Source organism: Anser anser, assembly GCF_964211835.1.
Source record: "Anser anser genome assembly, chromosome: 5".
Classification (NCBI taxonomy): Eukaryota; Metazoa; Chordata; class Aves; order Anseriformes; family Anatidae; genus Anser; species Anser anser.
In genome coordinates, this window is record NC_139725.1 from 29,738,848 (window position 1) to 29,766,146 (window position 27,299).

General features: G+C 39.4%; 1 protein-coding gene across 5 annotated transcripts in view; it reads right to left on the reverse strand.

Moving 5' to 3' along the window:
• Window positions 1–27,299, reverse strand: part of DCAF5 (DDB1 and CUL4 associated factor 5) — a 70,795-nt gene that overhangs the window by 26,114 nt on the left and 17,382 nt on the right. For all 5 annotated transcript variants that reach the window (XM_083836801.1, XM_083836805.1, XM_083836804.1 and 2 more), the window contains 3 exons: window positions 26,934–27,073; window positions 22,429–22,558; window positions 6,250–6,463 (listed from right to left, as the gene is read on the reverse strand). In XM_083836801.1, coding sequence (XP_083692927.1) covers window positions 6,250–6,463; window positions 22,429–22,558; window positions 26,934–27,073 — 484 coding nt within the window. The remainder of the gene's footprint in view (window positions 1–6,249; window positions 6,464–22,428; window positions 22,559–26,933; window positions 27,074–27,299) is intronic.

The following is a 27,299-nucleotide window of genomic DNA, read 5'->3' on the forward strand; positions in this document are numbered from 1 at the left end:
CCCAAGAACCAGGCAGGTCCCTCTGAAGTCTTTTTCCAGCAGTAACTTTGTTCCTCAGCACGAAGCATGCCTATCTCATGAACTGGAAAAAGAAAAGCCATGACACAGCAGACTGGAGAAACACAACTTGCTGCTAGTACATAAAGTTCAAAGCCAGAACTTTGTATTCCCACTCCCTAAATCCTTAATCTTACAAGCAGCCAACTCTGTGTGGGGCAGTTCTAAATGCTTACAGAAGCATCATCGGGAACAATCCATCAACGTTTTACAGCTGCCTTTTTGCTATGCACAGGGGCCATAACAGTAATTTTATTCATGAACAAAAACAACTTAGAAACTCTTACTGTGGATTTCTATGGCAGGGAAAATATGTTCCATAATGTTCCTATTATGTTCCAAAGAAAGCAACAACGTTATCTGAACATGCTAAGGGGACTCTTCCGCACATGGCTGAAACTGCATATAGCCCAAATGCTCTGTTTTGATTTCTTCAGCTGTTACTTTGTCAAAGATACACTAAACTCAAATACTGTATTAGTCAGGATTATCTAGAATTCATAGTACAGCTGTCAGTACAGCCCCCTTGGCTTGTTTAGCGGTGTACTGCTCACTCTCCCTTCCCTCTCCCCTGTCCTGCAAGTGATGCTACTAAACTGCAGGTCTCCTGCGATGCACCTACAAGGAACACGAAACCTGCAGGCTTCAAAGTCTTTTGAGTCAGGGCTCCAAAATTCAGCTTCAGTATGGGTCCCTTTGGGTTTATCCATTACTGTCCAGAGGTCTAAAAACCTCCACCAAGGGCTTACAGGAATTCAGTAGAGAAGCGAGAGAGGAAACAGGGCTGGCAGGATGCCCCAGGGAACAGGGGAAGGGGTGATCAGAACCATAAGGGTTAGAGGAAACTCCCAGCCCCTTCTGCCAAGACCCAGACTCTGAAGAGCCATTTTTAGTACAAGCCTCCCATATGTCAATTACCAAAAGCAATGGGGAATAAACACAAAGCAGTCCATAGCCAGATGCATTGCTCATGTATTATTTTATATGTATGTAATGTACGCATGTATCTGGGACTTAATCTGCCATTTAGATAAAGTAAAAACAAAATACCACCTCATCAATAATTCTTGAAGGATGCCAACTTAAGACAGAGTAAGACACTCGTTTTCCTTTATGCAAGCACAACAAAAAATTTGCAGACTGACTGCTTTTCATGTATTAAGTAGTAACGACTGCAGTAAGCTACTAGTCATTAAGAAGTCTTCTATGCATAGGAAACAAAACGTACTATTTAGAAAGAGACTTCTCTTTTTGCTTTTTCTTTTTTAAACCTAGACGTTGATAAGTACTATTTCCTGAGATAAAAGGTCCTTATATTAGATGAGAAAGAAGAACACCGAAGAAAAGTTGTATTTCTTTAGAAGGGCAATGCACAACCATATAAGACCTCTGGCACCTGCACAACTCACCCTGTTCCTGGAGAAGGGTTACGTTCACGCAGTAATTCTGTGCTGTTAAAAACTGGGTTGTCCCTACCCAGGGCTATTTAGTACACAGACTTCAACATAATGAAGGCTGTAACTTTATAGGGAGTTGGAGCAGTCTGAAGTACCGTGAGTGGTGCATTCCTGAAACTCTCCTATACCAGTGTAATGTCAACAGAAAAGGCTGAGTGGTGATGTAATGTCTGAGGGCATGCCAGAGTCAAGACACTTTTTGTTTGATTCACAAGGTACAAGTTATTTCTCCCCACCCCCATCTTTTTTAAAGCAGGCAACAAGCAGCAGTTTTCACAGCTACAAGTGCTGTAGAACCCCACATTATCTACGCCGTGGGGAAAAAAATAAATAAATCAATGAAATGATACCACTCATCACTGTGGCACAGGCAACAGTACTTGAGCAAGAATAGTTGTTGTTCTACTTTTAGTTTGGAAGTGTTTTTGAGTTTGGTGTGCTTTTTTTTCCCCCCCTCCACTTCTCTTTCACCTGTCCATCACCTTAATTTACACTTAAAAACACATTTGGGTACCTGAAGCACTTTAATACCTCCTATATCCTCAGATCCAAGAAGGTATTTGCCATACTCGTACGTCAACTAAAAATCCTTAGCATCTAAACGTTTCTCAAATCCTAAGGCTGACCAGAAGAAAGGAAACTCCCCTCAGTCCTCCTGCTGCAACTTGAGATTCTCACACACTTTGTTTGTATGTAAATGAACACTAGGGTAAAATCCATGGGAGGTAGGTGCAGAAATAAACTGGCTTTAAGAATCTGGGCCTGGATGCCTGTACCAGAAGGATGGACAGATTCTGCTCCCATGTAAGTCTCTGTAGCAAACATAGTGGGAAGCTGGGGGTCATACTTGATCCATCTAGCCTTATTCTTCCTTCCTCCCACAGCTGTATGGCTCGAGTGAGCTCCTAGATAATGCCCACAGCATACAATTTTGAACTCATTTAACTGTGAACATCAGAGCTCTCCTACAAAGAAAGGAAAGATTGGTGGCATGTGAATGAGGTCATTACACTCATGACATGGACGACAGTTCTGAGAGAAGCAAATGAAGGCAATTAAAAATGGGTGCAAACAAAGCGCCAGCTACACATTGCCTCTCAGGCTTTGGTAGTTGAAATAAACAAGACTGGAGCATTTCTAGGAAAAATGTTTGCATATACTGTTTGCTGATTTTCAAATCGAGCTCACAAGGAAAAGGGCAGTAACACTTCTGGAGGAAAGCAGTTTGCAAGGACACAAAAAGAAGCAAAGCTGTTCATCCTCCAAGACCTCTGTCACCCTGCTTGAGCTGCAATGTTCTCTCCACAAAATACCTACAAGAACTCAAAACCATTTAAAGCGCTTTGGTCTGTGTTATTTTAAATTAAAAAGAAAAAAAAAAGTCACTGGGATTAACAGGTGAATCTTTACAGCTTTTGTTCCTTAAAGCATTAATGGTATTTCATTCATTGGGAAGAGGTTTCAATCTACTTGTATCACGGGTGCTTCAGTCCAAGGAGGTGGTATGCAGACGGTATGCAGATCACCGCACCCCCCCTGGTTGCAGGCTCCCCTCCTGCATGACAAGCCAGGAGGGTTGAATCCTGTTGAGTCCCAACAATCTGCGGGGACTAATGGGAATGCTGAGCTAAGTTTGGCACACAGAGTCCAGCTGTCACCAAAGAGACAAACCAATCAAATTGTTCCCCAGCTAGTAGTCTGTGTTTTATTTGTGCAAAGAAATTGTATGTATTTAATTATATGTTTAATGTGATCACACGCACACACAACTTGTCAAAGTAAGAATAACACATCTGATTATTATGGGAACTTATACTTTAAGAAATCCAATACTTAACTGTGATGTCTAAGAAAACTCATAGATTGTGTGCTTGCAGCTAAGAATCTGTTCGTTTTTGCCATACTAGAATCCAAAATCTCCATATGGAACATGGGTTTATTTACCTCTCTGTAGATATTCATGTGGCAGCAAAATTCCAAAGGCAAGTACTAAGATACTAACAGCTGCAGGGGGTGGGTTTAAACCCTGATGGTCATGATTCACAGGGAAACTTCCCATGAGTAAACCATTCTCCATGTACAAACTTCATGGAAAGATTAGCAAAGGTTGCAGTTCTGCGAGGAGCTGAGCCTCACAGCACTAAAAGGCCACCTCTCACCCACCCTCCAGTCTCTTATATCACATTCAAACGCTTGGCAGAGCCTTCTGAGTGTCAATATAAGTCATTAATCAAGAAAAAGCAAATACTTCTGCCAGGTTAGGAAGTTGAATCAGTTAAAGGTCTTGCATCTTGCTGAAAAGAAAGGCTTCCCCCTTTCAGCCATTCACTTATTTTGTCAATCCAACAGCAACCTAAGCACTCATGAGTTAATGATATGCCTTTTCTTGTTAGGGTTAAAATAGGGAATTGAAATGCAACTTTATCAGATGAACTAACTGTGCAGACAGCACATAATGCTTTTTGAACACAGGAGAGTCACATTTTTAAATTACAAGAGACTCTGTATGAAGTATTTAAACCTAACTATTCAAGACAGCTTAAAAGGAGAAGAAAAAGACTGAATTATCAGTTTAATAAAGATGAAAAGAAAAGTTGAAGACAGAAAATCTGAGGTGCAGCAAGAGAAAAATTCTGAAGAATCCTTCCTACAACAAACGACACTCATAATTTGAGTACAACTTTCTTATCCCTAGATCCCTTCAAATGACCCCTGCACAAAAAACCTTAGCTCACAAAGATTTGATCCTACAAGGAAGTACAAGCAAGGAATTCTATGAAGCTCAGTAGGGACTTCACCTAGATCTCAAATGAAAGACATTCTTTATTAAGGCAAAATACAGCAATATTAAAAGGGGGGAGGGGGGGCAGCTGCACTAGAACCAGTTTAAATTGGAAACAGATTTTTTGTTGTTATTATCTTGTATGCATTATTTCATACTCAAAAAAACGACCAAAAAGCAGCTGCATACTAGTTGTATAGAAGGACTAACCTAAAAAAAATTATTATTATTATTATTCAGCTTGTCTATCTTCAGTAGGTTTGAGCTCTAACCTTTGCTAGACACACCTCAAAACAGAATTGGGTTCTCGGTAAAAGATGGTTTCTAAGGACCATCAACAGCGCTGACAACCTTTAGTCATCCGAGGTTGAGCATTATTGGACAGTTTCAGACATGCAGTTGGACCACACGTTGGCATTTCCTGCAACTTCATTATCTTTCTTTTACTCCAGTTGGAGGGTGGGTACAAACCTGTACCGAGATGTCAGATTCCACATTTCTAATATTCCCTACTAAACCTTACCCCTCCTATTAACTTCTTAGAGCACTAATAAGGGAATAGAGCTCCTTTTGGTCTGATTTCCAACTTGTTAATAGTATTATTTGCTAGTATTTATTCAAACGGAAGGTCCATCAAGCCAAAAGAATACCAAGGTTTTTAAAAAGACAGGCTTCTGAAACACAGCACCAACCTGATACAAAACAAACATTCTACCCATTCAAGTAACACTATACCCAGCAGAAAACAGCTTAAAAAGCAGAAGAGACACTAAGGCTTTTTTCTAGATCTTCAGTAACAGACGAGAAGCTAAACTACTTGTCAAAGTGTACACAGTTCTACTCTGACTTCCAAAGGAAGAAAACAGTGTCATCTTTAGGCTGACTAAGCAAATGGACCCTAAATCATCTACTTTTTTTTTCCTGTTGTTGTTATATATGTGTTTGCCATTCTTTACACTAAATACTTCTAATTTTTAAGATGGTTTCAGTATTGCATTTTCATTCTCCTTCTGCCAAAAACTATGTAAAACTCAGAAGCAACGTGCAACACACTGATTTCCCATGCCCATTCATCACACTGCTCAAGTTCAGTGATGCAAATGTATTTCCTACTTGTTATCTGAAAGAAGCTCAACTCTGCCTCCTGCAGCAGCAATAGAATTAGTGACCGAATTCTGACTGCGGGACTTTTATTGATGACAGCAAGGAAATTTTCAGATCTTAGTTCTGCAGTATTGTGTTTTGACAATGTATCTTTTGTCCCTAAACATCATTAGTGGTTATTAAATACAGCTGTCCAAAGACAATGATCAGCTCTAGAAATATACAGCCACTTTGTGTGTGACCTATTTTTTGTGATTACGAGTAGGGACAGAGTCCTGCCTCAGTAGAGGAACAAACTACTCCTCCCTAACCCCCTGCCATCACCACTTACAGAACACTGAACAATAAAGACCTATAATCTGATCCAGCAGTAAAGTAAGTAAAGGAGAAACAATTTGAAATAAGAATTAAGGACGTTATAAATCCACAACAAAATGTAAATGTTGGGATTGTTTCTACTATTCTCAAAAGCAGTATTGAAATGAAAGGAAGACGTTTCCTTATCACATGGGGATATAATATTGTTTAGTCGTGGTTCTAAAATCATATTAAAATGGACCTAAAAAGCCTCTGCAAGTATTTTTTTCTTGTGAATATCACCTAAATAAGTACTAGATCACATCAGTCAAGAGGCAAAATTTATCGTGTGCTTTGGTATACATTTTGCTTCATCCAGAGCCTACGTTGCAGAAGAGTTCTTAAGTAAACCTATACATGTTCTGTGTCCTGTTTTATCAACTAAATCAGGGAAAAACAAACAAACAAACAAAAAAACCACAACCCTACAAAGGTGTTTTCAAATACTGATGGGAGCTCTGTAGACTCAGGACAGCATTACCCACTTATTACCTGATCGCGATCGCCCGCAAAACAGCAACTCTTCATGGTACACGAGTTAAAGTACCCTTGGTTGTCAAACTGGAAGACAGGCAGTCGGCAGTGGATGTCGTAGAGGACAGGGGGAAGGCGCCGACGCAGTGCCAGCAGCTGGGTTCCATTGCTGTTGAACCGGACACTCATGGCACTCTGAAGGGAGAGGTTTCCACCATAGCGCAGCAACGAACTGCGAAAAGACAGAGGAAGCATGTCAGACGGGCTACACAGATGAACTGAACTGCTTAAAAACAAAATTCTAATGTTACTGAGTCATTTCAAGCTGACAAGCCCATAAACTCTATTATTGTATAGTTTCTGCTTCAAAGCATCAATCCCTGAACAAACTTCATTCAAAGCCTCGATGACAGACAATCAAAATGAAAAGACTATAAAGTCTCAGAAGAGTGAAGCTAAAGATTGTGAATAGTTTTGTTAATAACAAATACATTTCCTGCCTAGGAGCAAAGTTCCACAGAGTAACTGTAAGCCTTAAAAAGGCTATTCTTGTACTTCTGGGATGTTGGCATCTAAAACAGACCCTACCAGCACTCAGCTTTTTTTGTTCAGCTGGTGCCCTAAACCAGCCAAGCCAAACTTTGTCTCTCTACTCTGGCAATGGATGGCATTTTCTCCAAGGATAGATACTCTGACCATTATCTTACTTCCACTTCTATTTACAGCTCTACAAGGCATCAAAGAATGTTTGAACTCTAAAATCAGTTCCAGCTGTCTTAAATAAAAGGCCGCCTTACTAACAAGTTATTGCAAGAAATGCTAAAATAAGACACTTAGCTAATCTCAGACTTGCTTCATGTACAAATACTGCCAAATAGGCAGGACAATTATGCTAACAGATGACACTATCACCTAAAAATCTCACATGGTTGAAATAGCTCGTTTCCTTATCCCATATAAGGTCGTATGACCAGAGCTGGAGTATCTGTATCAGTTCTTACTGACATATACAGTATAAAAATAAAGGGTCATAATTTTCCACACTCTCTTATTAGAACAGTAACAGAATACGGAATTTGTCCCATCTGTGAGCTTAATGATGATCAAAGCACACCTGAAATTCAACGTGTATTATACAAGCTTTCTTGTCTTTTCAAAGACTTAATCCTTGTATTTGAAATCATCATGTGTATGGAGAGGGAGACAAACAAGGAAGATACCTTTTTTTTTTTTTCCTCCCCATAGACCACTGAAGCTTCCTTAAACAGTACTGGAACCAGACCTTTTGTAAACAGATTTTGAGCAGTCTCCATCAAATCTTGTGTAAAGAGCTGTGACTTTTATGCACCTTCTGGACCAGACAAGGCATGCCAGCACATAATTTGTAGATTCTAGAAGGAAGTTCATTCACTGGTTTTAATGCTTCAGATTTTCTGATGTATCCCTCTGCCTCAACATTTGTGAAAAATGAGTCACTCCGTGTGTATGGAAAGCCACATTCCACACAGGTAGCAGCACGCATCACTACAGGAGATACTGTAAAGTTAAAAATCTATTGTTCCTAAGCCAGAGTTAAAACCAAAAACAAACCAGGAGACTAGACTCCACATAACGAATGCCCTAGAAATACACTGCTTCCACGCGCACAAACTTTGTGAGCTGAAGACTCAAAGCTGAGGTGCCTCAAAAGAACCAGAAGCCACATTTTCAAAGCCAGACACAAAGAGCTTCAGGCTGGGCACCAAAAATTCTTAGCACATTTTACTGTGTTGTTTTTGAGCACTTAGGTACGTAGCTTCTTGATCAATCTAGATTTTCGCTTTGTGGGAACCCATTTCAAGTAAGATGTAAAAGAGCGTTATCCAAGACAGCTGTGCCAGCCTGCCAGCTTCTTGCACCTCCTTCCTCTTGTCCCCTAATCAGTCACTTGTGTCCATTGCTTATCTTGGTTTTCAACAAACAAAAACCAACCTGCCCCCTCCACCCCACCACCACAAAAATATAAACTAAAATACCGCAGAAGAAATAAACCCGTATTTTTTTGGTTGAGAAAGGTTGGTTTTTCTATAAAAATACAAGTTTCCCACCACATGAGAACACTGTGACGCACACGGACCAACCAGATTTGATGGTAAGATGCAAGCCAGCGCTGCACCAAGACTAAGCCCCCTTCCCCATTACCAGTTCTCTTCCTCAGCCTGAACTGCAGCCCAGATCCCCTCCTGCCTGCAGGCAAGCATACCAGATACCCCATCCTTTCAAATCTCCAAGCAAAGTTTCCATGGTTACTATTATTATGCCCTGCCTGAAATATTTTGCGATTATATTTTATAGTAATAGTAGTATAACATTAAACTAGCTTCCGTTCTTCTTACAGATGTTTTCATTGGGCTCCTATGGCAGTCAAAGCTATCAAACGAAACACTTCTTGGAGTTGAATTCTATATCCTGTTTCTGTAAGTTTAGTGAAACAAAGCACTAAAAGACTATTTTACTTCTGAAATTAAATGAAGAAAAAGTAGAACTTCAGAAATTATGATCATGTACACAGATGTGTACATGTGTAGAAGTCTAATATTAAGAAGCTGCCTGGCTGATCCCCCCTCAAAAGCCTCACAGCTTTGCCTACTTCATATCCTCACTCCACACAATTCAGCCACACTTGTAATGGAAATACAGTTTGTGCTGTTCTTGACCATGACATTTGGCTCAAAGAAAAAATAATAAATAAAAACAGCAGCAAAAAAAGTGGGCTAAGTTTGGCTGAAGCAGGAAGAAAGGCTACAATAGACTTTTACCGTTCATATAGACTAGTGACCTATTCTATTCTAAATGCTATAAACCATTTACCTTTAACAAACTATGAAAAGAGACATTAGGTAGTTAGGTGAGGATGAGAGAAAAAACTGACACCAAAGTTCCCCAAACATCCAGTTCCTGATGGAAAGGACAAGGACAACAGGGAAGACGACAACAACAGTAGTGTGAGGAGGGGAAAATTGTGCTTAAGCATGTTCAGCGTTAAAATGACTGCCCCCACTTTTCAGATTGCATCATGATGCTGGTCTGTACCTTTAGTCATTGCTACTTCTGGATTTTTTTCAGACAGGCTTATGTGGGGCACTGCAGACAGACATGCTTGGATATGTTGCCCATGTTAAAACTGTCACTTCTGCCTGCTCCTTACTTCATGCTCCAGCAAACAAATTTCAGAATCACCACCTTGCAGTTCCTACAGCTTTACTGATGTGGCAGACTAAGACCAATACTCCCATCTCAAACACCCAAACCACGACAGCTAGGGAAAGATCTGAGGGAGATCCCAAAAGGACATGCCCGAGCAAGGCAGGCAGCACCCACTTTCTGCCACGGGCATTAGCTCCGTGCACCCAGACCCAGACTACGCCAGGAGTCTGCTTCCTGCTTCCAAACTTGGCTTGCCCAGGCAGCCGGGGAATGCTGGGGCTGCCTACCAGCTCTGGAAGTAATAGAGCCATACGCACTCCTGAGTTCAAAAAAAAAAAAAAAGTCATCTTGTATGATTAAGAGAAATATTTAGTCCACAGATGGAACATTACATCCAAACACACATGCTGGCGCTGGAGGGAGGCTGAGGAGGGAGTAAATGGACAGTTATGTGCAATATGGTCATTTCCGTAGTTGGATGTGCTGCATTCAGGCAGCGCTCAAGTGTTAGCTAAATACCAGCTCAGGCAAACAATAGAAGGCTTTCAATCCAAGAGCAGCACCACTAAAGTAAATAAATCCGCTTCTGCTGGCAGCTAGCGGGGTGAGGGAAGGAGTCGTCTCACTGCAGTCAGAATTTGCATCACTCAATCACTTCCTCTGCAGGAAGAGACCATACCTGAAACAAATGTCTCCCTCCTCTTCCCCACTACCTGAAGAAAAAAAGGTTGTTTCATCCTTTCTGGAAAAAGTCAGCTGCCTGACTGGTAACATACGCTTAACCCTGACTACTCATGAGTTTGCTTGACAGCAGACAGTGACCATTAGAACTGAGAGAAGATCAGTGTCCTGGCAGAAGTAAAATAGAAGAGGCGCGTATGACAGCATTAAATTGAACCATTTGAATAGTTTCTCTCGATAAGCTGTAAATCTGACAGTGAACTGCAGTACAGATACTGTCCTTGGGAAATGAGAGTCATTTAAGAGGGATAAGGAAGGAAGGAAGTGAGAAAGTAGTGGTATAAACAGCAGTGTGTGAAACTAACATAATGAAAGAATGACCTTAAAAGGGAAAAATGAATTGACTGCTTGTAACTAATACGTACGATTGCATACAGCCGTGTTTGTCAGCAGTTCTGTAACCACTAAATTGAGGAACTTCTAACTGTGCAAAAAGAACTGGCATGAAACTTGGCAAATAGAAATCTTGGCCTGGAAAACCACAGAAAGGGTGTTTTTTTTTTTTTTTGAGAAAGTAATTCTGTGCATGTAAAAACACACAGTTTTTATTCAATCTGGAGCAAACACTTAGGAAGAGCCAAATTTACCAATGATAGAAAAGCAAGCAAGGTATCAATTAACATGCATGCTTTTTTTTTTCCCTGTTTTAAAGGAAATTAAAATTCTTACAGAAATCTCAAGCTATCTTCTTTAAAAAGCAGCACAGTCATGTAAAAAAGTGCCTGGAATTTCTCTCTAAGTATTGAGAAGTGTTAACAAATCTAAATTAAGTCCATCAATGTCTTGAGAAAAAGAATACGCACGCCATAGCCAGCATTTTATTATTTCATAGTAACATAGTAAGCTCCTCTTTCTAAATTGTCATCACTATTTAATTATCTCACTACCTGTACAAAAAATCTTCTGTAGATGAACAACATCCCTCAGAACATGAGGAAATGATGGGTATTTGTACTTTAAAGAACAACCATATAAAATGAAGACTGTGTATTGTTAGTAAAACTAAATACCTTTGCTTTCCTTTGCAGAGGAAAAAACAAGTAAAATCACCTGCATACAACAAGACTGGAAAATTAGGGAGTTCAGGGTGAAAATTCTGGATGTTCAAAGAACACGTCATTCTTCCTCACCTCTACTGTTAGGCTCAGGAACATGCAAGTTAGAAGAAAGATCAATCCCCAACATTAATAAACTTTTGTGCTTGACAAACTCTATGGTGAACAGAAGCTTGATCTTTCCCTCCAAGCCAGGAAGGCTGTATTTTTTATATATTTATATATATATAATTATTTATTTATTTATATATAAATAATATTTTATATATATATATATAATTATTTTTTTAATGAGAGATTCTTATCTGATAATTGACTTCAGAATCTGGAGCCTTAAAATCATCTGACATCACCAGATTTAAGTACCCAGGGCAACAAGATCTTGTAACAGCAAAGGCTTGCATGGTTTAGTCCTTATGATCTAGCAGAGATGCTGAATGCTAGTGATTGCAGGCAGTTCTCCAGAAAGCACTGTTATGTTTTCCTTTACTCTACCTTTGTTCACAGGAAAAACAAAAAACAAACAAAAAAACACCCACCTATAAAATGTCATTATTTTTGACTAGAAAGACAGAGCAGAAGCCCAAAGTGTACCAAACTCTTTCCCGCACCTGTATCACTTACATCCTTTTAGGGCTTAAGGCTATTATAGCAATTAAGCATTAGGAAATGACAACAACGAAAGAACAACCCTATTTATTTGAATGTTTCACATCCTCCTTCAGCTCTACTCAACGTTTGTTTTAGTCTTAATACAGACCTGTTCCCAAACATTCTCACCAGCCCAGCCTTGCCCTCACTACAGTTCTGAGTCAGCAGGCACAAGTGCCCTGTTCTCACTCTGTGAGAATTATCTAGGTGTTACTATCAAGTAAGTAATAAATGAGATCTACTAGATAGTGAAATGGTTTTGCAAGAAGAGGGAAAAAAAAAAACCACGCACATTTAACCAGATTTTAAAAAGCAAAATAAAAGTAGAGAATGCAAAGTAAAGAGTAACTGTCCAATAACCACAAGCAAACTAGCTAAATGATTTCAGCATTTTTCTCCTTTTCTAATCTCTAAATTCTAAAGTCAGTCTATTACTCACCGTGTTCAGAAATAGCACCTTGAAGGATGGAGTATAGACTGTGGGAGAGAACACTGCTCAGCTGAAGCCAGTAAAACAAGAAGGAGTAGGTTCCATCAGATAACCAGACAGAGAAGATGCAAGTACAGCCAGACGTGGCATGGGAAGATGACCTCTAGGCCAAACCAAGGAACAATAGTTGTTTCCAAAACAAAGCACACACCAAAGTCAGTATAACACAAAGTACACAGCCGCCAGAGAGTTACCTCAGAAAGATAATCTGAGTGCAAAAGAAGGTAGTTCCTCATGAAGAGGAACTCCGTATTTACACCTTTGGGCCTACACAAGACCAGTCCCTGATCAATAATGCAGTCCTATGAAGGATTTTTTCCTCTGCGCGTTTTCCTGTACTGTGATTCTTGTATTTCATTAACAAAGCTGAATAACATCAGCTACAGATTTTCTGTAGCAAAGCTGGTCCAAGTGCAGTCCTGCACCTGGGCTGGGACAATCCCAAGCACGAATACAGGCTGGGCAGAGAACAGCTTGAGAGCAGCCCTGACGAGAAGGACCTGGGGTGTTAGTTGACGAGAAGCTCAACATGAGCCAGCAACGTGCACTGGCAGCCCAGAAAGCCACATGTATCCTGGGCTGCACCAAAAGCAGCGTGGCCAGCAGGTTAAGGGAGGCGGTTCTCCCCCTCTGTTCCACGGGGAGCACTGCATTCAGCTCTGGGGCCTTCCTTTCTTTTGAGAGGAAGAGGGGCAAGATCTAAGGTGCTCCCTGCAGAAGCACCATCTAGTCTTGAAACAAAGCTTTTGCCTTCCAACGTGTACAAGATGAATACAAAATGGCACATAAACCTACCTAAATGCAACTCTAACAACAACTCTGGTCTCATCAAGTTGTTCCACCACAGTTTCCTACGGATTTATGTTTCAACAACTACTTCCCATGTCTTACAACAGGGTTGAACCAAGGCGTGTGTACATTTAAAACAGGCACCAAGTGAGAGGGGCCTTTATACAATACTGTCCTAGTTAACTCTTAAGTAAGTTCATGTCATATAAAGGTGGGAAAGAGTACCAGGCAGTATCCAGCAGTCTTGCACACTTACTGGAAGTATTTCTAGACTAGGTATTAGTTGGCACTCACACCTGCAAAGATTGCTCACTTCAGAATAAAAATATTTAGCATTATATTCACTGATTTACATCTCTTGCAACTTTAGAGTAGCACCTCTGTCCTTAAAAGATAAAGAAGCACCAACCACAACGAAAGAGTCCATATGCAGCAAAGTGCTCTGCCCAGCAGAAATATAACTTGTAGAAAGCCTTAAAGGTTGTAACCATCACTCTTTGCCCAAAGTCAGAAAGGTTTATGTGAAAGCACTCCCTCTTTTCTTCAGTGGTTCTCATCTCAAAGATGTCATTTGATTTTAGCTAAAACCTGTGGCAAACAGTTTCGAGATTTATTTATGGTTGCAATGAGGAAAACAAATCCAATACACATTCCACAAAAATACCACCCCTCACCATAACCATTTGACAGTTGCTTCAACATAACCCCAAAGATTTCCATGAAAGAATAATTCTCCATAAGCTTCAGCAATAAATTCACTTTCTATAACAAAAAGAAATGTTTAAGTAATAATGGAAACAAATAGGGGAAAAAAAATCTAAGCTTATGTTCTGTGCCGTGTGGGGCAAATACACCAAATCAGAACTGGGTCAGGAGAGCCTCAAATTCTAGGTTGAGACAAAAATCATCTGAGGTGTCTCAGTACCACAAAACAGATGAGGATGCTACAAGTATGGGGGGTTGGGGTGAGTTGTATTTCCTGAGCAGTGAGAGAGGATAAATAGTTATTTGAACTATTTTAAGTGGTATGGTTGACCTATACTGGTGAGTGCCTAAGCTGCATTTAAAATTTATGTTGCAACCTAGCTAAATGAGTTACTTTAAACAGCATAAAAATAGTCAAAATTCACAACAAATAGTTCTACTAGAAGGGAAAGAAATGACCTGATGATACACACATTTTTCCTTCACTCATTAATTCAGTGCTCTGCTCAGAGCAGGACTAGCAGAGGTCTCAAAACAGAAACACACAGCACATTTTTATTGCACTGAAATAATTAAAACTGGTAGTTGGAGATTCAGTGATGCAGAGAAATTTCTTCTCCATCTGCAAGGGCTTTGATAATCCTAAACCATGTGCATTACAAGTGATTAGTAGTATCACAGGCTTCCTTCCTTTACATGCAGGGTCAAAATGCAAAACAGTCATAGAAAAACCTTAAATCTTCACATATTCCTGCCATCCCACTCCTGCAGACCTCATGTATCATCATATCGAAAACCTGTAGGGATGAAATAATTACAACCAAAGATGCTACTTTGAAAGAAAATTTCCAGTCCACCAATTCTAGCTTCTGAACAGTCCCAGCCTCACTAAATTTGTTGTCAAAAGCAAACCCTGTGGCTACCCACTGGACTAATGACCTGTGCAACACAGCCACGAAGAGTGCTGGATCCCACACTTGTAATTCCAGGAGCTCGGTATGTTTCAGTCAACATATCAGACACCCTGGTAACACAGAGATAAAACTAGGTGACAGCTACTTGTTAGAGAGAAATCAGGAAGGTAACCTGGAAAGGATAACATGCAGCATGTATATGAATATTCCTCAGAAAATAACTGCTACATTTGCTCTCCTGGCATCACCTTTAAGGATCAAATAACAGGGCCAGGTATGAGCCTGGAAACTAAAACTGATAACTGTTGGAGACCTGTATTTATGGACTCAGTTATGATGCTAGCTTTAGGACCTTTAAAATCTTCTCTACCACCATACAGGTTCTCAGCCCTCTCTGTTCCACAGGCTATAAATATCACCTGTGGCACAGGCAGAGCTGAAAATACTCATCTCCCTTTCCTCCCTCCTCCTTGTTCTCTCATCCACCAGCATCAGAATAAACCACGCCTCTACTCAGAGGTACTACCTTGCCCTCTCCTGCAAAGATGGTCTGCCTGACGTGCATTTAACTCACTCTGCCTATAGTTCTGACAGCTGCCGCTTCTATTTCACACCTGACAAAGGATTTGTGAACTTGAAAGACCATCAAGTTTTTTCAGTTACATGTCAGTATGTCAGTCCAACATCAATGACCTGCAGGACTTCTACATCCTTAGATTTTGATGGATAGAGAGATATTCCATACTCCTCCATACAAAGAAGTTGTTTGTGTTTTAACTTAAAGCTATTAGCACAGAGATAACATCTGAATATAATCAGAAATTATATAATCATAAAGAATAGACTCGTTCCCATCATCTCTACTATTCACTGGGCCCTTCCTTAAAAAAAAAACGGGGGGGGGGGGGGGCAAAAAAAAGGAGATGGGCATGGACTGGAAAAAAGGGAAGAAGGAAGAACACAAGAGTACTTAAAAATATCTGGAGTTACACAGTCGTTGGTTGAAATACATAAGTACACTGACTTGCTGAGTTGCCCCCAGCAATTCTGTAACAATACAGATCCCCAATACATTTTTGCTGCGAACAGTTTATGATGCACAGAACTGCCTTTTTTGCCTATCTAAAACAGGCACAGCTTCTAGGCTCCATCTAGCGTTGCAAGTGCCTTACAACAACCTCCTCACTAATCAAGAACATATTTAAGCTTCTCAACACGCTATTTTTAAAGAAGAAACAATACAGCTGGCTGTGGTTTAACATCCATCTGAACAAAAGACAATATTAATACACTATAAAAAAAGGAAAAATATTTCCAGAATCACCAGTCAACTCGTAATCATACTGGATTTCTACTAGTTCTGTCTGAATGGTGCCTCATATGCTATCGTTGATGAGCCAGCCCATTGCATTTAGATCTTATTAGTAGGCTTGTGAAGGGGGGTGGCAGGAATCTCAATTGCTGCACTGAGAAAATCTGAGACAGAAGAAGAGATACCAAGGTGTGAATGAACTCTGAAATTAAGCAAAATGCATCTGTCTCTGTATCCTGACTCAGGCAGCAAGATTAATCAGATTATGATTATTTAAAGTGAGCTGAACTTCTCACAATTCAGAGCTGTGCAACTGTCCCTAAATTTTCTTGTGCACACCAAGAAAAGCTCTCTTTCTAGCCACCTTCTTCACTGTAGTTGTTGAATGTGAAGCACTCCCAGCTTCCCATCAGAAAATTAACCACTTTCTTAGTATATGAATAAACTCTACCCTTAATCAGGACATTTTTTTCCCCTAGCCCTAAGAATACTTTATTTATAATTTGTAGGAGGTGTTTAGAGCTGCCTGAAAAAAGCAGATAAAACTAACTCTCCTGGCTGGAGGCATATAACAGCTGGCAAGAAGCCATACCCCTGTAAATCAAGTAGAAAAGAACTGTGTATTTTGGAGAAAAATCCTCAGATTTTTGAGGATAGATAAGTAGATACAGCTCATTTGTTTCTAACAAATGGTGAAATCTGTATCCAAATTCACTAATCTCCTCGGTTATCATTACTCCATTCAATATTTTGAATCACCACAGAACACTATTAACTTGACGATTCTGACATACTGACACCTTCCCTAATAAGGGTACAAAAAGAAATTGAAAATAAGACCCTTAGAGACAGTACTTATATCATAGTGATCCGTTCAGCACTAGGTTGTGACTACCCTTGCATTGATGTTCAGTTAGAAGGGTGACGGAGGAATACTAATGAGAAGATGGGAAGAGAGTTTTTAGCATTTGGATTTTTGAGGTGACATTCCTTGGAGCAACGCTGCTAAGTAGCTATATTGCAATCCTATCCACGTGGCATCAAGGGGCTATTTGTGGATGTTAATTTACTTTTGGATACAGTAAGTGGAGAAGACAAACTCTGGTCTCTACCCACTTCCAGGTGCATGATCCTACTGTTGCGAAACTGTTGCAGAAAGTCATTAAAATGTGATTATACAGTCACTAGTTACACAAATGGAGTGATCAGTATGGATGCCTAGATTTGTAAGCTACAAGAATTTTGAGCTCCAAGGTCTTTAAAAGCACTTTTACTCCTCTAGATTGAATAGAAAACCTTTTAAAACATTTTTTATTCTCTCTGCCTTTAAGACACTAAATCTGAATTTTCAGAAGCACCAGTTAGACACAGTTTGAGCTGATTAAATGTTTTGACCAAACTGAGCTTCCAGAAATGGTGACCTTTGGAGACAATTAAATTCAATGCCCCTGAAAATTTAGAGCTATTAGTTTAAAACTGCAGTCAGTTAGCCATATTTTATCAGCTATCATACAAGTTACAAAGCTAATAGCAAATCATTATTTTTCTGACAATGCATCATATCTAACTGATCAATATTAAACTGTACCTCACTTGAAGAGCCTTTGCAGATTAAAACCAGAAATTTTACATTAAGCCTGATTACCTTCCTGAAGGCCAGCTGAATCCTGTGGGATCAACAAACCTCTCTTGGTTTGAAGAATATGTGAAGAGTATTCCTGTGCCACTGCTGTTGGCTGTAATACATGGTAAGTGAAGGTGTTGCTAGCTACAGGCTACTGTTGCTACTACTCTTGGCCCCAAACAGCTGGTGTTCAGACTTCCAGGCTTTTGATTTGCTTTCTGGATTTTGCAGGGGAGCGACAGCAGGATTCCCCAGAACAGTCTCCAGTTATGAGGAAAACCAAGTAGTGCCTGCATCAATTTAACCCTGCTTCCATCTGATACTTGACAGATGGAACAGTAGTTTTGGGAAATGCGAGCTATATCACCAGTTTAAATGAAGTACTTCACTAGCAGCAAATTAACTACTTATACCCATTTCACCTTACTTGTAGCAGAGTGGTGCAGACCTACGTAAGCCACTGGAAGTTACTATGTTGGCAATCCACAGCGAATTTCTTCCTCCCCTTCTTTTTAGCCACTTAGCCTCTGACCATAACCCCACTACTACACACCAGGACAAAACATCCAAAGCTTACCTGAGCTAGGCCATTTCTGCTAGCAGCCCAGGCGGAACGATAGGACTGAAACGTTCCCACAAAGGTCACAATATTGTGAAGGATTACGCTGGTACTGAAAAAACATGGAGTTTCCCTTAACAGCCTGGGGCATAAAATAAATTCCCTCACAAATGAGCTTCATGCACAGAATAGAAATAAAAAGATAGTCATGGGAAGGGATAGATATACCTAGCAATTTTACACTATCATTATACTCAACAATCCCAGCGAGTTAATACTTCTACGCTGTAACCCAGCAAAGCCTCTATTCCCTTTATCCTTCTCACACCTCACAGTGTTACATTTTCTTGGATCCCGATAACAGCATCAAAGAAAGAAACCCGCAGAGAAGCAAGAATTTCCACCATTAGCAGAGTCTTGACAATGAGGAAAGCAGCTGATGGGGTTACCTTTCTTGCTGTGCTGCTGTTCTGGCATGCAATTATAGAGGCAGCTTCCTGTTTATCCCAAGATTACGGAGAACCTCAAGGCTCTTTAACCCCTTCTCCCTATAAAATTTCTTAACAGCCAAAAGGGTTTTGGAACACATCTTACCTGAAACTATCCTTTGTATCTTTTTAGTATTAATACAAATAGGGAAAATAGACAGAAATTCACTCACGTACCGACTTCAGTTCTATGTAAAGTCTATCTAATACTGTACTTACAGCACTATGTGGATTATTTCACTCTTAAGAGATTTTTTTTAATACAAATATATTTAAATTCAATGTATTTTCTCTGGAAGACACTATAACAAACTAAAACCCACTGACAAAAACCTGAAGTTTGTTTTTCATTTTTAATAGCATTTGGAACAAGGATTATATCTTAACTGATCTACACATTAACAGAATTGTTTCCTTATGAGATAAAGTGAATTGGCGTCAAATATGTTGAAAATAAAGTTGTATATTTCCAGATTATTAAACTAGATCTCTAGAGACAAGTGGAAGCTTTGAAAAATGCTTTGGAACTCTTAAAAAAAGAAAAAAACCCATGCTAAAAATCTGGTTTAATTTGGTTAAATCTGACTGACTCTGGCTTTGGCAGTCCATCAGCACAACACAGACATCTCACTCTGAAGATTCCTCTTTCCTGAGAGTTTCTTGGTAACGAACTGAAGTAGCACCAGAGTGCTTTATGCCATTTTCTTTCCACCACCAAGAATACCCTCTTTACCATGTTTTGGGCATATCTCTGGTCATGCCAAGGAAGAAAGGTGACTGCTGTCCTGGAAAGTGACAGCTGAAAGCGGACTGTTTTCACCTGCATTCATTTAATCTTACAGCTTCCTCAGTCCAAGTTGGAGGTTCTAAATATCATCTACTCTAAGAGGGGCAGGGCTGTCCCTTACTATTCTCTTTCCTGTTTCTGAGCCCTCTAGGAGGAACAGGCTGCAGGCAGAAAACATGTACCTGTTATACACCATGCAGCACACCTACTTCGTAGGTGCAAATGCTATAAGACTTCAGTGCTTAAGGATTAGCTGCATGTTATACACAGTGTACATCCACCAGTACAGTAAGGATGTTGTAAGCCTTCCCTTAAACATGGAAAAAGTGGCGTGACCTACCCACCCAGGAACTTCAGCACTATTATTGCAAGGTATGATGTTTCACCACCGCTATTTAGCTTTTTAATTGGAAAGATTTACTTTGATCAGATTAGGACCAGAAGAGGGTAGCTGTTGTCCATCAGATAAGTGTACAAGCTTCCACCCATTTAATTCATTCAAGGCCTTCAGTCAAGTTATAACATAAGGCACCCTTTCCCTTCCCCTTTCATCATTTAAAGAAAAGACTTTAGAATTCAGATTTATCAAAGTTTATCAAGTCGTTCACACACTGGTTCTAAACCTGAAGAAATACATAATACTTGCTAGGAAGCATTACCAATGAATTTATGCTATAGCTATTTTGTATTCGGCATTAGAAAGAACAATGCCACAATACGAGTAAAATCCGTGTCCTTAAATGTGTGAGCACAGACTGCTATCCCATACACACACAATTGCCCCCAACAAGCATTTTGCCTTGGAGTTAAAAGTGAGGAAGAAGGCATGGTAGCATCTAGACAGGAGATCTTCAGGGTTTCTATGACCTGACAGCTGCTACTACACCCAAACAATAACTTATCAACCCTTTTTAATATTTAAGCTGAGAAACTTTTGGATAATCAAAGTCTTAACGAGAATAGCAAAAGTATCAGAAAGCAGCTATTCCGATTTGTGGGAGAAGAATTCCCTTCTCTAGTGATCTGCTCCTGCATTTATCAGAGGCAATGCTTGCATCCTTTGTAATAGGTACTTCCTCTATCTATTCCCTTTAACCTTTCCAGTTACATGTATCATTCCATTTCACTTTGCTGCCCAAACCAAAGACTTAATCTAAATTTTGCATCTGTGTATAATTTCTATTAAGTATAAGCTACAGCACTATTCCAACATAATTCTGTCTGTTTGTACTCTGAGAAAAAATGTGTGAAGAAAAGTGTTTTGGCATAACTCCCCTTCAAAATGAGAGCAACCTTAACCTGTGGAAGTTCTTAAATCACAAAATTGAGGTACAAACAAACAAAAAAAAAAAACCACAAAGAATCCTGCAGAAACAGTACAAAGCTAGATACCTTGGAAAGAAGACACCAACTTTATCCATATTAGTTTATAAGGAAAAAAAAAATGGCATGAGCTTTATGGAAACAAACAGGAATTTTTTTTTTTTTTGTAAAGAAAGAAATAAACCTAACAACTTGAATTTCTCTCCCTCTCTCCAGGGAGTGATGAACAGTTTGCTGTCAGAAAGCTACTTACTAAGACCTACACAAAGGGTTTGACAGGGATTAGAGGAAAATGCCTAGGCTGTCTTCTAACTCCCTTCCAGTTTATTTTAATCAAACCTAAATGCAATAGCAGAACGTACAACAGCTGCCAACTTTTTTTTTTGCTCTGGCAAAATTTACAAATATGAGAGAGTTCTAGACCCACGAGCATCAGCAAGCAAATACTGATTCAAGTTTAAAAGCAAAAGTCAAAAATTCAAACCAAAAATGTTTACAATTTAAGAATAATAAGCCCCTTTGAAATCATGATTTGGTTGCTATTATAGGGGATATTTAAACATTTTGGAATTTTTTTTCAGCCAGTTATAATTAACTCCAAATGATATTGTTTTTTCTGTCTGTACAATACAAAACCAAGAAGTATTTTCGGTGATATGTATCTTCTAGATATTCCAAGAAATTTGTTGATAAAGGGAGTGTATGTTATGGAAGATTTTAAATAAATGAGGCTACTGTATCATAAAACAACTACCATCTCTTTCCTCCTCTTTTCACTTTTTTTTTTTTTGTAATTATTCTATGTTTCCATTTATAACTGGAAATGTGGAAACAAAAGCTGGAGAAAAAAGGGATAAACATTTTTTTGAAGTGTTCAACTTTCTTCTTATAGTTATGAGGAAAAAAGGAAATTATTTTCAAAATCTGAAAGACAAAAAAAAAGAAAAAAGAAAAACCTCCAACAGAAGCTTAACCTCTCGTTCATTTAAAATTCTGGTATCTGGCATTGCATAAGCCCATTTTAGAACCCAGTCCAGTTAGTAGCACTTCATACTGCAAACTTCTCTCTGAAGTTGTCAATTTGTTTAAAAACCTATGCAACCATGGGGGCACACTATTTAGCCTTCTAGGAAGTCATAAAATGCTGGGTAAAAAGCAGACTTGACCAGCCACTGAAAACGAAGCTGGGTAGAAAAAAAACAAATTGTAAAACAGATAGTGTCCCCACCATGGTTTCTTCCATTTTTAGTAGGACAATGCTACATAAAACGATGAGATCTTGACAACATCAAGACATCCGTGTTAATCCTGCAGTGGTGAGGCCAAGCAGACTTTCAAAATGCCACTTACCTTAACACTGGAAAATCTAGCCCCACTTTGAATCAAATTAGACAGTATGTGTAAAGAAGGGTAATTATGCAAAATAATTTAATTCAGCACTACTAACATTGTTGTTAACTTTATTCTGCATCTTCTCTTACCATTGCATGCTCTGACCTAAAAAGAGTGGCATGCCATCACTTCCCAAGAGAAAGAAATCACACAGCCTAAGACCAGGAGAGACAGATCTTACCTCTGAGGTTTACGAATATCCCAGAGTCCCACACCTTCCTTAGAGTTGGCAGTAGCAAGCAATCTGGGTTCTACCGGATTAAACATCACACTGTGAAAGGCTGATGGGTAGTGTGCCAAGCAGAAGGGCTCTGTTGAAAAAGTTGTGATTTCAGACATAAGAACAAACAAAGCATACAACTGTTTGATGCAATGAGTTTGGCAGCTTAATATGGAAACAGCATAACAAGATTTGAAGATACGGAGACATGTTCAAACCATTTCTAGAGCTGACACATCCAAAGCAATATAAAAACCTGAAGTTTTAGAACCCACCCACATGTACTTTAACTTTGTCTAAATATGGAAAAGGACACAAACTGGATTTCAAGACACCATTTTGCTTATGGAAGGTTATCAGAGTATAAAACTAGGCACTTGCAAAGGTTAAATATTTGAGTTCTCTTATGGTTCATGACCAAATGGTCATCTAATAAGGCCCACATGGAGGACTTCTGAAGGCTTCCTAGCAAAGACCATGTCTGAAGCCTCCACAGCCACTGATGATCATCCAAACTGTAAATGTAGCAGCACTTGCTTACACTGGAGAATATTATTACACAGAGTGAGAGAAGCTTGTATGGAAATCAGCTCTAAAAGCAATCTACCATCCCTGAGGAAAAAGAAGCCCCTTAAAAGTGTTATTCAGCAATTGTATAAGTATGCAAGGAAGGGGGCTTCTCTTACACAAAAACATTAGCAGTTACCTTTTGCTATTCACACACACAGTTAAAACAACAACATGCTCATTCAGGCTCTCTTCCTCTCATCTTGATTAGGATGAGACAAGCAAGACTGTGCTTGGCCTGCCACCCTGCCCTGTTCATTCCGTCACAATGTTGCCTCCATGAAGAATGGGAAAGAGCCTTGACTTTGTCATTCTTCTCTGTATCTTTCTGCTAGCTTTACGACTTTAGGCATAGCCTAAGTCTCTGTTGTGTGTATGTTTTGTGGCACACTGCCATTCTTTCATGCAACTAGGAAACAAGATTATGCCAGACTTTGCCATTCACTGATGCAACCACCGTGTTGCTCCCGTGTCTGGGAGACTGCTGCTGCCCTCGTTTGGGACACTGTGTGCAGGCACCTTTAGCCTCGCAAGTACCTCCAAACATACTTCATTTTCTTTCCTCATATCCCTCATTAAGAGATATGAAACATGTTTCAACAGACAACACTCCCAAATTCCCAACACCTGAAACTACTGCCTATCAAACTACTGAGACAGAATTAATACGTACCTGTCCTGCCCCCATCTGTTTCCTCCCCTTGCTCTATCACAAGCTTAAGGCAGGGACATTTCTTTTCAGTATTCATTTAGCAGACATCCAAACAATGGTCTCAGAACACAGCTGAAGCTCCCTGGTGCTATTAGTTATCATAGGAGGTAGAGGTGAAGGGAAGAACAGGATCAAACTTTTGTTCTGCCATCCTGCTCAAAGACTTCAAGAGATTGCTGTTGGTTTTATAGCAGTTCCGAATAAGGTTTAATATTAAAACTGACCTTCTACATTTGCATCATCAAATTGGATCCCTGCTGACATGTTGCTAAAATGGCAGCCCCCACTGGAAAGCAATGGCATGCATTAGCTGAGTAGAGACTGAAACAACATGTGATTGCCAAATAAATGAGTTGGTTTGGTTATTTTAAACTAAACTTTAAATTTGTGCATGCTTGCTTAGTAAAGTCATTGTCACTAATTACTGGTGTCTTCCTTCACACCTGTATTATAAAAAGCCTGGAATCATAGTGTTCTTCTAAGATTTTGAAAGTTGCCTTTCAGTCTGTCAAATTAAAGACTGATTACAGCAGCCAAACTAATGAGGCACTAAGTCACTAATGAAAAATACGGGGGTTACTTCGGTTATTATTCTTTATGCTCATTTCACAATTGTAGCTCTTAAACACCAGGGGATGAAAATGTTTCTCAAAGGAAAGTTCAACAGAATCTCTTCCATAAATTAAATGCAGGTTTATAAAAGCTGCTGCTTACGTCACTCAGCAGAGGAGCACAGGGATGGACGTAATGCACTATTTTGAACTAGGAGCTTATTTGCAAGATTCTAACGCATTAGCCAGCGTAACTAACTACACTCACACTGGCATGCACAGTGTGCATTCCCATGACAACACCACTGCAGACAAGATTACCCCAGTGACAGGCATTTTCTTGTAGTAAATATTGGCAGGGCTCACCTCTATACGCTGACTTGGGGCTCCCATCCTAAATAAGCGTACAAAAGCTCTTTCGTTTAAAATTCAGAGGACCTACAACACTACTCCAAAGAACCCCACATGTACCACAGCTAAACCTTCTTCATTCCATTTTCACTGGTGCAGACTTCTCATTCAAAGACTTAGTAACAGTAAGGCAGTAGCAAGGTTTAATTGCATCTTTTTATACAATTTTAGAAGCTTTGATAAGATTGGACATCAGCTTATGATACTGAACAGGTTCATACGGATGTATTTAAGCAGTGTCCATTTCCACCAACTGTTGACATCCAGTCAGCAAAAGGTAGCTCTCCTAACAGAGATCTTTATGGTGTAGAGTTCACGAGAAGGCCATAAGTGAACATTTTGCCATTTCTAATTTGGAAGTCATATTTATTCAGTGTCTGGTCTAATCACTTGGATATTACGAAAACAGAAAAACAGGGATGAAATGAGACTTGGATTTACTAAAGATAGAATCGTCACATCAGATTAATTTGATCTCTTTCCATGATAAAAGTAGTGGAAGTTATTATTCAGGGGAAACGTGGCAGAACTAATCAGGACTAATTTCACATGTGGCATAGTATAAAGTTTTGCTAATCCCAGCTGCCTGTAGCTAAGGGAGTTGGAAGTTGCATGGTAGGCAAGAAACTGGCTGAAAGGAAGACAATAGTTCCCTGTACTAGTAAGGGACTTCTGGGCAAGAGTAATGTCACTAATGAGTTTCTCAGGACTGATCCAGAGAAGAGACATTATGGACATTTTTATTAAAGTCAGGTTCACACCTATACTGAATGTGTTTGCTGTTTTTTGGAATGTTTTAATATTTTAATAAAATTACCAGATGGGACAGAGATAAAGGATACCACAACTGCACATGAGAATCGAAATTCACATTAAGACTTAAGACTACTGAAAATTGAATGTAGTGCTATTATATTTAATTTTTACTTATACAAAGGCAATATGCCTGATGTAGCAAGGCATCTATAAGCAATCCACTCTGAGTATTCTGTGGGGGTTTCATCAAGACAGACCTAGTTCTGGTCGTGCTCGTTCAATAAAGAGCCACTAGTGTCGTAAGGGCTAAAAGATTGCTCTAAGACTAGAAAGTAGGTCTTGTTTCAGCGTTTGTTTCCTAGGCAAAAAGGGACAGAATTGCAACCTAGAAATGTTATCAAATTCACTAGGTATGGAAAAAAGCTAATTCAATTAAAGTGCAACTTTGACCCATTAACGAATGTGTACAAATCGCCACAAACAACTTTACTGTAAGACCAACAGAACCTATGAATTGATGCAATTGCATTTAATCAGCTTACAAAAGAGATGCAACTTCATTTCGGCTATGATGGAAGGGAACCACATTTGGTGCTCATGCAGACTGCTCAGTTTTAAGTTATCAGCTTTGCGTTCTTTAGGATGGGGTGAATGCATAACTTAATTTACTGAAGTATTCCTGACGTACTTCTAGATTGAAATTCAATTACTGAAGTATTCCTCTCCAAAATATAAGTACAGTTCTAAATTGAAATTCTCCAGGAGGAGAACAAACAACAAAAACAAAAAACACAGCCACCCAGATTGCAAGTGTTTCGATTTAGAAAACAGAGATTGAAGTAATAATTTAGCTTCTTCCCTGTTATCTCATAAGGGATCTAAGTTTCCGTATAAATGCGAAAAATCTTTTTTTTTCCCCCCAGTCAGATAAATTGATTTTGCGCTCTCATTTTGAGTCCACACTTCACAAGAGAACCAGAAAACATTATGCATAAGAACAATTACCAGTGTCACAGGGAAATACATAGTTCGCTTTGGAAAGTTTTTTCAATCAAAATAGCTTCCTAAACTTCCACAAAATTTTTTATCCCAGGCTATATACAAAAACAGTGTTTTAAAAGAAACATCTAATCCACATTCCTAATTGGTTTAAAGTTTAGCAAGACATTTTTATTAAGAAAAGTGTCCTCCACTGTTCCTTTAACTCAAGTTAAAACCTATTCCATTCCAGGTTCTATGCTACCCAGGGCTATATGCAGGTACTTTATGAAGCCATTCAAGACAGTAACACGCAGAACAGTAAAGATCAGGGCTTGCCTATCACGGTCCACAAGAATTATGCATCATTTTCACCCTTCTCCAACATTCCCCATTTCGATCGTCCACATAAACATAGCTTTTGCATTCCCTGGCTTGCCCATATCCCAAATTCTTCCTAAAATAACGAACTTTCCATCTGGAGATCTCACCTCCATGGGAAGATTCTCGGATGTCCCAAATAAGAACACGGCCATCATCTGATGAACTGGCAAAGATGTTATCATTTACTGGGCTCACTGAAAGGCCGTATACTGCATCTTCATGGGCAAACACATCCAACGTCTCAGTGCTGGAAGAAAGACACACTATTATCCTTCTTTCTTTTGCTACTGCTTTAAAAAGCAAATATCTACAGCTTTATCTATGTGGTAATATTAATGACAAGGTTAATGTATCTTTCTAACAAGCCCCTTGTATTCAATTGGAATAAAACAAACAAAAAAAACACCACCAACAACCACATGTATAGCGACCGCGATGCCATGCTACAGTTACGCTTGGGAGGAGGTAATGGG